Genomic DNA, 9718 nt, shown 5'->3' with positions numbered 1-9718 from the left:
GCTTCTGCTTCGTTTTTGTTCTGTCTTTTGAAATCAAAAGTCTAATAATATTCTTAAAAAATGATGGGTCTCAGTAGGTAGAATCCCCCCCCCCTTTTAATTAATTTGTGGCGGCGTTGTTCTCCCCACCCAATTGCGGCCTTGATTTAAGTGTAACGTGCTCTGTGACTAATGTAGCACGGAGAGGGTCTCTGGTTTTCTCTCTCTCTTTCTCTCACTCTATGTCTTTCTCTCTATCTCTCTTATGGCTGTGCCCCATATTGGAAGAATTTCTCAGTATCTCCCAAGAATTATTCCTGTTCTCAGACCACTAACACATGGCTGTTTCTGCCAACTCGCAGATTACCAGAGCGAGTACTACGGGCCGGGAGGAAACTACGACTTCTTCCCCCAGGGGCCTCCCTCGTCACAGGCGCAGACCCCAGTGGACCTCCCCTTCGTGCCCTCCTCGGGCCCCACAGGCACCCCCCTGGGGGGCATGGACCATCCCCTGCCGGGGCACCACCCCTCCAGCGAGGTGCAGCGTTTCTCAGACATCATGTCCCACCACCCGGGGGACTCTCCCAGCCCGGAGCCTGGCATCCCGGGCCCCATGCACGGCATCTCCTCAGAGGTGTTCGGTCCCAGCCCGCCTTTTACCTCACTGTCACTGAACGGCAGCGGATACAGCAGCCACCTGTCCCACCCGCCCTCAGAAATGAATGAGGGCACCGTCTGGTAGCTTTGTGGAGAGACTTCTGACACAGTAACTCCGTGGGTTGGCGGGATGTGGGGCGGCGGGGGGAGGGGGGGGGGGTTGCGAGAAAGTGGCCATAAACGTCGAGTTTGGGAAGCCATTTTGTCAGTATTATTATTTTTAAGCGGGTGGCAGGGGGTGGGGGGGAGGGGGGGGGGGCTGGTGATCATGTTATATTTATTTATTTATTCCGTATGATTTGACTTTTCTTTTCACCGCAAACAGTAAATGGCATCAAAACAAGACGGGGTAGTACGGTTTCGTTTTTGTCGTTGTGTGTTTCGATGTCTCGATAGCATTTCCCTTTGCCTTTGGCTCTCAAAACGGACCGTGGCATATGTGAAGGAAAAAAAAAAACTGAAACAACCCGCCAGGTGAGACTCTGGGGGGGTGAGGGGGGGCGGGGGGGTGACCCCTCTTGTCGTCTGTCAGCGGCCTATGTGTAGTGACCAAACGCTCCAAAGGGGGGGGGGGGGGGTGCGGTGGGGGGCGACAACACTTTTGAATTCTCCTACTATGTTGTGAACACGAAAACATCATTAGCTACTGTCAAAGACTTGAAACAGCTTTACAGAGGAAGGCAGGAAAGAAAGGACAGAAAGGCCGGGTTGTTCTGCTGACCCGGCGCTGCAGGAAGGCTGAGCAGCATTTGGACTGCTAAAGGCGCTCAACGCGTCCTTTGTATTTATTTAGAAGCTCCTCGGACCTCTTTGCCTTTAAGGCTCCGCCATATTGACACTTAAAAACAAACTTTTTGACACCGCGTACGTTTTTCTGAAGGCCAGAGGAAAGTTCCCCATTTTCCTCCACCTGTACAATTTCTTTGTGTTTTTTTTGTTTTTGTTTGAAAAACTCCACCAAATCTGAAGAGCGCCGCCTTCAAAAGGCACCCGCTGACAAAAAATACTCGAATTGCAAGCCCTTTATTTAAAAAAAAGAAAGAAAGAAAGAAAGAAAGAACGGAAAACGGACTTGAAACAGACGGAAATTAAGTCTACCTTCTAAAAAATATTTGGGGGGGGGGTTCTGGGAAGAAGAAGACAAAAAGGACTTTTAGAGCAGTCAACTGTTTACGTAATCTATTTAATTCAGGAGTCCCAAAAAAGTCTCGGAAGTGTGTTTTCAGAACCTCTGGATCCAGATCAAAAATGTTCCAAGCAACCAACCAAACCTTTTTGTATCAATTTCATTTCTATTGTATGGGGAAAAAAATCAAAATAACACGTTTGCTGGGGTTGTGGTTCACTGTGCTAGTTTGTACAAGATGTTGTTTATATAAAAAAAACGAGAGGAAAAAAATGCTAAAAACATAAAGTAAGTAGACAGTTGCCAAATATAAAAACAAATAGCACAAATGCTGATTAAGTGCTTTGCACCATCATTTGCAGAACGTGTTGAGACAAAATATAAGTGTTCAGAGAAGTAATTGACTTCTTGATTTTTTTAGACCGCTGAATATGAAACACTCATATTCAAATTGTTAATATAACATACTTAGACAGGTTTTATTTTTGTGTCTTCAAAGGAGAGAGAGAGAGGGAGAGAGAGAGAGAGAGAGAGAGGAAAAAAATTCAAAAACTATTGAAATCGATGGTCGAATATGCAGCTTGTAGCTGCTACATCTTTGAATATCGAGCCCTCACGGTTATCTTTTATTGTTCCAATAAACCTAAGCTTATGTGACCTCCAGTGCATATTAGACCATTCACTGTATAAATACGACATGTTGGAAAAAAAAATGTGTTTCTAATAAAACTAGCCAATTTACATTTGAATTTTAACATTGGCATGCTTATCGCCTAGTGTACCTTTACTGTATTCTCTCCTTTTTTTTGTTCACACACTGCGAGGAAAACCACAGATCACGGTATTTATCTTTTAGCAACAAATTACCGGTTCTTTGTCTCTTCTCCTCTTTTATAATGAAGGTGCGGCGTCTGCCCGTCTTTTTTTTCGATTCATTGGAATTCTGAAATAATTGGCCTTTTTTTGGACAAGAAAACCATGATAGTAAACATGAGGTAATTCTGATAAATTGGATCCAAAATACTGGGAGGAGTAAGTGGGAATTTGCTGGAAACTCACCCACATACAAAAAGAAGGTTTACTTTCCTGTATGAATGCGTTTCAAAATAGGTCTTGAAAGTTCTACTGCAATTATATACATACAGTTTATATCTGAGGGCCAAGCTTATATATATTTTTTGCTGATTTCAATGTCAATCAGTCATGAAGGTGGGATGGGGACGTTGGGGATTTTACTATTAAGTGCAGAAAATGCATTCCCAAGTTTTGCTGATAGCATTATCCATCGTGTTGCCCCGTTTCCCTGCCTCGGATTCCTCGATGCCGTATCCAGTTACTCGAGGTCGCTGGCTAATCACAAGCAGTTAGCTGTGCAACTGTGAAGGACAATGGCGGAATTGCCGTGACTGCGGGTCTCTCGCTTGTTACGGTTTATTATCCCACTGCTTACACTATTATTTCCCCGCAGCTGACTGTTCTGGTAGTGGCGGCAGTGGCTGTTACGTTATGATACCGTGGTTGGGGAGGGACTTTTATCCAACAAATAAATATAATATAATATTAATATAAATATAATAAATATGCTGCGCTGTCATTTGGGTGGTACAGGATGTTGATGGGAAAATAAAAAATTAGCAGTTGCGAGAGAAAACAACTCAGACTTTGCGGGATTGTGGGATGATTCCGGAGAAAGCTGTTATCTGCCTTTAACTGCCATGTGCGTGGTTAGGACAGTCACCACCGTCCCTGCTTGCCCCCAGAATGAAATCCACTATGAATTAATCATAGTCCTGAGAGTTAACCAAGCTTAGGGGGTAAGGGGTTGGGGGAAGGGTGTGTGTGTGTGTGTGGGGGGGGGTGTTATGGAAAGGATATAGGTCCCTCTGGAGCCCTCGGGCTGAACCCCACTGGTAATGCCATGCACCGCTGACTGACCGATCCCCCACAGCTCTTTAGATTCTCGTCACCTATCGAATTGCTCGTCGGGTATTGGTGCAAACTGACCTCATTGTCGATTTTGCGGAAAATAAAAACAAGCCTCTGAATTGAATGAACGGTTTGAAAAGTAACGCCTAAAAAGAAAAAGATTTCTAATGGAAGACGTTTGAATTCTTGCTGCAAATTGTTTGTGTACTAGTGCGTTTATGTACAGTCAGGGGAGATTAAGGACCAACAGGGAGTGATTTAAATGGCACTCCTTTAGGGTATGACAAGGGCCCCCAAAAATAGCCAACCCAACAATTGAGACCAGCAGTCAGGGCTGAAATACTTGTACAATTCGGAATGACGACAAGGCTTTTTCTCCGGGATCCCTCTCCACTAGAGAGGCATATGGCGGATAGTTTTAAATAGAGGCTCTCAGAAACATGGGGCACATTCTAACCTCACTCTCCTCAAACTAAAGGGACTAACTTTTTTGGGGGGGATCAGCTACTCTGCTAGCGAGCGTTGTAGCTTCCTGGTAAGATGACCTCCGCTGAAAAACATTTAATTTGTCATCTCACTACTATTTCTAAGCCTGGCATTGGCTTTCAGTCACAATGACCCCCCCGCCCCCCGAAGCAAGACGCCCTTACTAGGCTGGTAAAGGCTTCAGTGCCCTGTGACCCTCAACTGGAATAAGCAGCTAAAGAAAACGCACCAATGAACAAATTACTATTTCTTCTCACCTGTTCTCGCATTCAGAGCATAAAAGAATGGGCAATTGACATTGCTGGAATGCTTTCTGGACAAGGTTGGCACACATTGAGAATCACATTGCTTATGATTAAAATTACTTCACTATGAATGGAAAACAAGGTTCTTCAATACGGTTTCAAGACAAAACACATATTTAGAATTCAATGGCAGTACAATAGTGCATGGTTTTACAACCCATTAAGTTCTGTGGCATAAATTATGATCTATTTGAAGTCAGTTTAATATTCACCTTAAAGCAAATAAAATTCAAAACCTGCACTGTATGGCGTTTGTGGGAGTTCCAGGAAATAAACTGCAACAAAAAAGCACATCTGCAGGGTAGGTTGGTGGATGCTGTATTGAACACCTGTTGTCCTTCTCTGCATGGATTGCCATGTGTTACCCAGAGATCCTGTGTGCAATATACGTCGTTTGGAGCCAAGCCTTTGGTAGGGTCTCCCAGGACAGAAAGGCTAAGATGGGAGGTTCAACACAAAGAGTGATGCAACCAAGACACTTCAGCAGTGGGAAAAGTCAGAGGATGACAGCAAATGACACTGCCATTGGACACCCCCCCAAGGACAGTGAGGTGGCTTCCTGTGGCATGAGTCTCTGCATTAACGATCCCGTATCTTTCATATTACAGCATTTTTTTTCCAAGGTCATTGTAAACATGTTAATAACATAACAAAAAATTAAAAAATGCTTTAATTTATCCTTCAACTATGCAGATACATTCTTTCCCTTGGAGCTGAATGTATTGTTTTGGTGGGTGTTTCTGCCCAATTTACTCTTACTTGACATGTTATCTGACCGTGAATGACGGCACAGTCCCTCCCGTCTCTGGCCCAGTTTATCACTGAACAAGCTGTCACTCAAGGCAAAGGTGCCGTGGAGGGGCCAGGTTTATGCAAACCAAGGTCAAAGATGATAGGCTGCAATCAAGACTCTGCATCATGCTTGGGAACAAATCTTACTCACTGGTTTTGTAGAGAGATTTTCTTTATATTTTTCAGATTGGAACTCGGGAAAGGAACATATTAAAATGACAAGTTCAATAACAGTTCCACTACACCGCTGTTTATCAGCGAGGGTGTAGAGTATACCAACATCTTTCTCTGACAATTCACCGTATTCACACCTACTATCCTATCCATTGCGACATACAGTATGTGACAGGTTATGCACCACACTTTCAGTAATTCATCCTCTTTCTTGAGAGTAGGCCTACTAGCACAACAGCCCGGCTGATGCATTGCTTGAAAAATGTAAATCAAATGATGAGGGACCTGTCAAGTAATGCACAGGTGTCCTCCTGTAAACCCATGTCTCAGGAGGCCAATGCCAACACCATGCACCATGGACCCCATCTCACCTCTTCCCCATCATGCAACGCTAGCTCAGATATACTGGTCATGTTGAACAAATGCTGAACAAATGTCATAGTCCATAACAAGTCACAATCTATGACGAAAATTAACGTCCAGATGGGCCAGGGTCGCCATGGTCGTATCAGGTTCTCGACTAATCCAACACCTGCTGAAGTCTCTGTTGGTCCTTTTGACGTGCCATGTAGTCCCAGATTCTGAGGTCCCCCACGAGCAGGACCCCGGAAGGAGGAGGGTGAATCAACCACAGGTGATCGCCGATGATGATACTTATGGTCAGGAAACAGATTAATTTGAGTCGAAAGATCACCAATCAAATAAAAAATCCACCATGGGACCAGCAACTGACAGTGCTCCATGATCGCTTCTTTTCTTTTCTTTTTAAAGTTCAAAGCTTTTCTAGCTTTTATTGTAACATAAATGTATGGACATTTTGTGCGTGACACAACAGTCTTTCAGTTCAGTTCCGTGTTTGCGTGTGTGTGTGTGTGTGTGTGTGTTTATGTGTGTGTGTGTGTGTGTGTGTGTGTGTGTGTGTGTGTGTGTGTGTGTGTTTATGTGTGTGTGTGTGTGTGTGTGTGTGTGTGTGTGTGTGTGTGTGTGTGTGTGTGTGTGTGTGTGTGTGTGAGAGAGAATAAGGGTGTATAGTCATTCAGCAAAGTGGAAAGAACACCCGGAGGATCTCCTGATGGTATGCAAGGTCTGTAGGTTGGCCTGATTAACGCAGAGCATGGAGTGTGTCTAGACCATCTGACCCGCTGAGTGATATTCATTTGTCATTCACATATTGGATACCGACTGCTGTCGGTACATTTTTTTGTGTGTTGCTCAGGGCAAGGGTTCTTTCAATGGGTTTTGTGTATCTGAGCGCACTAGTAATCTCCCATTGCATTAAAAAACACAAGCCAGTGTTTATATAATTAATAAATTAATTAATTAACGAATTAAGTGATCAATTAATTAATTAATTAATTAATTAATATTATTTATATTATTAGTGTTTTTATTATAGAATGTTGTGCTTTATTTCATTTTGTGATTAGGCTGATTTAAAGGGGCAATAGACATTTTTTTTGCTTTTACTTATCACTATGAAGTTAATGTTGATCGCACAGTGCAATGGCTATAGAATAATGTTACCATCAGCAATTAGATTGGTTCCCCTATAAGCCTCGATATCATATTCAGTTCGGACTGCGACGGGTTACAACTCCCCAGGAAAATCATCGATTTACGGTAGTGCGTCACAGGAAGTGCGTCAACCAATGCGCAACCATTAGCGGAAATGGCGACGGTGGAGCAATCTATTCCACATCGACCATAAACCCTTATTTACTCACAAATACTTGACTCATTGAAATCGGTTTATAAATGTAAATGTTATAGTGCTTTTCTCCAGAAAACCACAGCTCCCCCGTTAAACTGTATTTCTTTACAGGCCAATTTGTGCCCGTTCCAATATGTAATATACGTATATATGTATATGTAATACGTGACTTTAAAGTATTGCAGCTACGGGCCGAAGCAGTCAATGCTATGCAATGACATATATAAATATGTATTTATGTCTATGATTGCGCAACCGCAATAAATAAAGTTAAACTCAAGTTGCGACAATTTCAATTTACCTCTTCAGTGAACATGCTTCTTTCTTTCTCTTATTTCCAAAGTGAAGTTGATCATTTCCACGGAGTGCTCTGAGGAAAACGTAAAGCGATTCAGTTGTTTTTGCAACAGTGGCACAAACAATAATACCACTTGGAAACGCTGGGAGGTGGGGGTGGGGGGAGTAAAGAATTTGTCTATTGCTTTTTTAATAATGTATTTTTTTGTTTTTCAGTCAGCTTTTTGTTTTTGTTTCTCTGAGCAAAGCGACATTTGGCTGATATGCAGGCCAACACATGGCACAATGTATTCAGCTGTAGTCTATTTGACATATAATCAACTGAGGAAAAAAAATCTTAAGGGCCACTTCCAGTAAATTTTGCATTTTCTTCAGCTATTTCACTGCACAAATGCCATTCATTTTCTTTTTGCTAATTAACTGATTTTAACACCAAACTTCTTCTTAAAAGGGTCCCTGCAGCCACTGCAGCCTTTTGACATTTAGGCTATCAGTAGGCTGGAGAAACATCCTCCACTCGTCTCAATGTTTCACTTTCCCTCTCCTATTAACTATGGCCAAATGTTAATGACAATCTGCTTTGTTTATCACTGGTTGCCATGGTGAGAGTGGGGGGTGAAACAGAAAGTGAAATAGGCTAGATGTAGCCTTTAGGCCGTGACTTTGATTGAAGAAGAATATGGTACAGACAAAAATTCACTGGTTACCCTATCAGGATCGTTCAAGAGCAAGGCCTTGAACTGACCCTAAAGGTGCAAATGCTTGTTGTTATTTGGGGCTTTTCGTCTGTAGTTAGCCAGGATAGACTCCAGTCGCCTGTGACCTTAAACAACAATATGTGGATAACAAAAATGATGGATGGATGAACACATTAGGCTCTCGCCTTTGTCCTCATGGAAGGGGCTGTGAGCCGCAAGGCAGATTAGCAAAACCCTGTTTCTGTTACAAAGCAGTCCTCAAACCAGAGAATGGCCTTTTCCTCTTTGCTCCAACGTAGGTCGCACGATCCTGACCTGCTAACGCTTCCTAGTGGCTGGACTTGAAGTAAGCATCCAGCAAACTTTACTAGAACTGGGATGTCACCTAGACATAAACCCTACAGGACAAAACGGAGTTGGGGGATTAATAATAATAAGTAAGTCAAACTCTATATCAAGAAGGAAAATTAGAAATAAATGAATTCAGCAAGGTATAAGGCAATAAAAGAGTGTTAAAACAGAGGGGGAACTATCATTTCAGGAAACCTTGCCTTGGAAGGGTGGAGGATTTAACTTTCTAAAAAAAAGAAACTAGAGCAACACCGCGATGTTTGCTCCTTAAAAGGGCCGGGTAAGGCAAATTGATTTTATCCCCCCGTATTATTATTTTTCTGCCAGCTTAGTGTTTTGCACCACAGCATTATCCGAATGTGTTTGCGCAACCGGATAACTGCGCAATTGCGGGACAGGGTTTATCACCCAGACACAACGCTACGTCGGCTCCAGGTGTTCACTGCCGTGTTACTGTATCTACCGCACGCGGCCACATCCCTAATTAAGGCATTCTCGATGCTTACCCTATGAGGGGAATACCTGGATTAAAGGGAGATTTGCTACTCAAAACCGAGACATGGCTAATCAATTTTAAAGCCATTACACTATTAATTGCAGAGGGTGGATATTCGCACTAATCTGGGCCTGGAGTTGTACACTGCGCGTGCCGATGAGGGTTGTTCAAACACAGAGACAACGAAGCCTCAATATAGGAAGTGAATTAGTGAATTAAATGATGTGACGTTGTTTGAGCTTGAGTTTGGCAGCTTGACACGGATGAAAACAAATAGCTGATTTTGTATTACTGGAATAACTGTCCAAGAATCAAATGCAATGAAACAGTAGTTGGAAAAAATACACATTAAAAAGTTGATTCCTTAGAAATTATTTTACTAATTTTTTAGTATTTTAGCGAAAGGGTGTAATACTGCAATACTGATTTAATACTGCAGTAAGTTTTTCTGGAGAGTTTGATCTCTTCATGGAAAGGTGTATGTCCACATTACAGTAATCACAAACTGTGGGTGATTTGTTATTGAAGTTGACAGACTTTCAAGGGATGCTCCATTTTTAGGGGGGAATTCGTTTTTTGTCATATAGACACAAAAAGTTCAATAAGTTCAATCACTTAAATAACTCTGCTTCTTAGCTTCACAGGAGCTAGGTTAGTTGATTCCCCCGCAGCCTTGCACTGAGCTAACACCGTTAGCGTGCAGCCCGTCACTATATCCAT

The 9718-nt window shown here is 42.7% G+C and overlaps 1 protein-coding gene across 1 annotated transcript in view; it reads left to right on the top strand.

The window, feature by feature from the left end:
- Nucleotides 1-721, top strand: part of lhx1a (LIM homeobox 1a) — a gene marked incomplete at its 3' end in the record, with an annotated part of 7236 nt that extends 6515 nt beyond the window's left edge. Inside the window, exon 5 of the mRNA XM_080007133.1 lies at nt 342-721. Within this exon, the coding sequence (XP_079863259.1) occupies nt 342-721 (380 nt within the window). The remainder of the gene's footprint in view (nt 1-341) is intronic.
- Nucleotides 722-9718: the final 8997 nt, after the last annotated feature.

The sequence above is a fragment of the Zeus faber genome, assembly GCF_960531495.2.
Source record: "Zeus faber genome assembly, chromosome: 9".
Taxonomy (NCBI): Eukaryota; Metazoa; Chordata; class Actinopteri; order Zeiformes; family Zeidae; genus Zeus; species Zeus faber.
The sequence above is the reverse complement of the archived record's forward strand: the minus strand, read 5'-3'. Positions and strand labels throughout refer to the sequence as shown.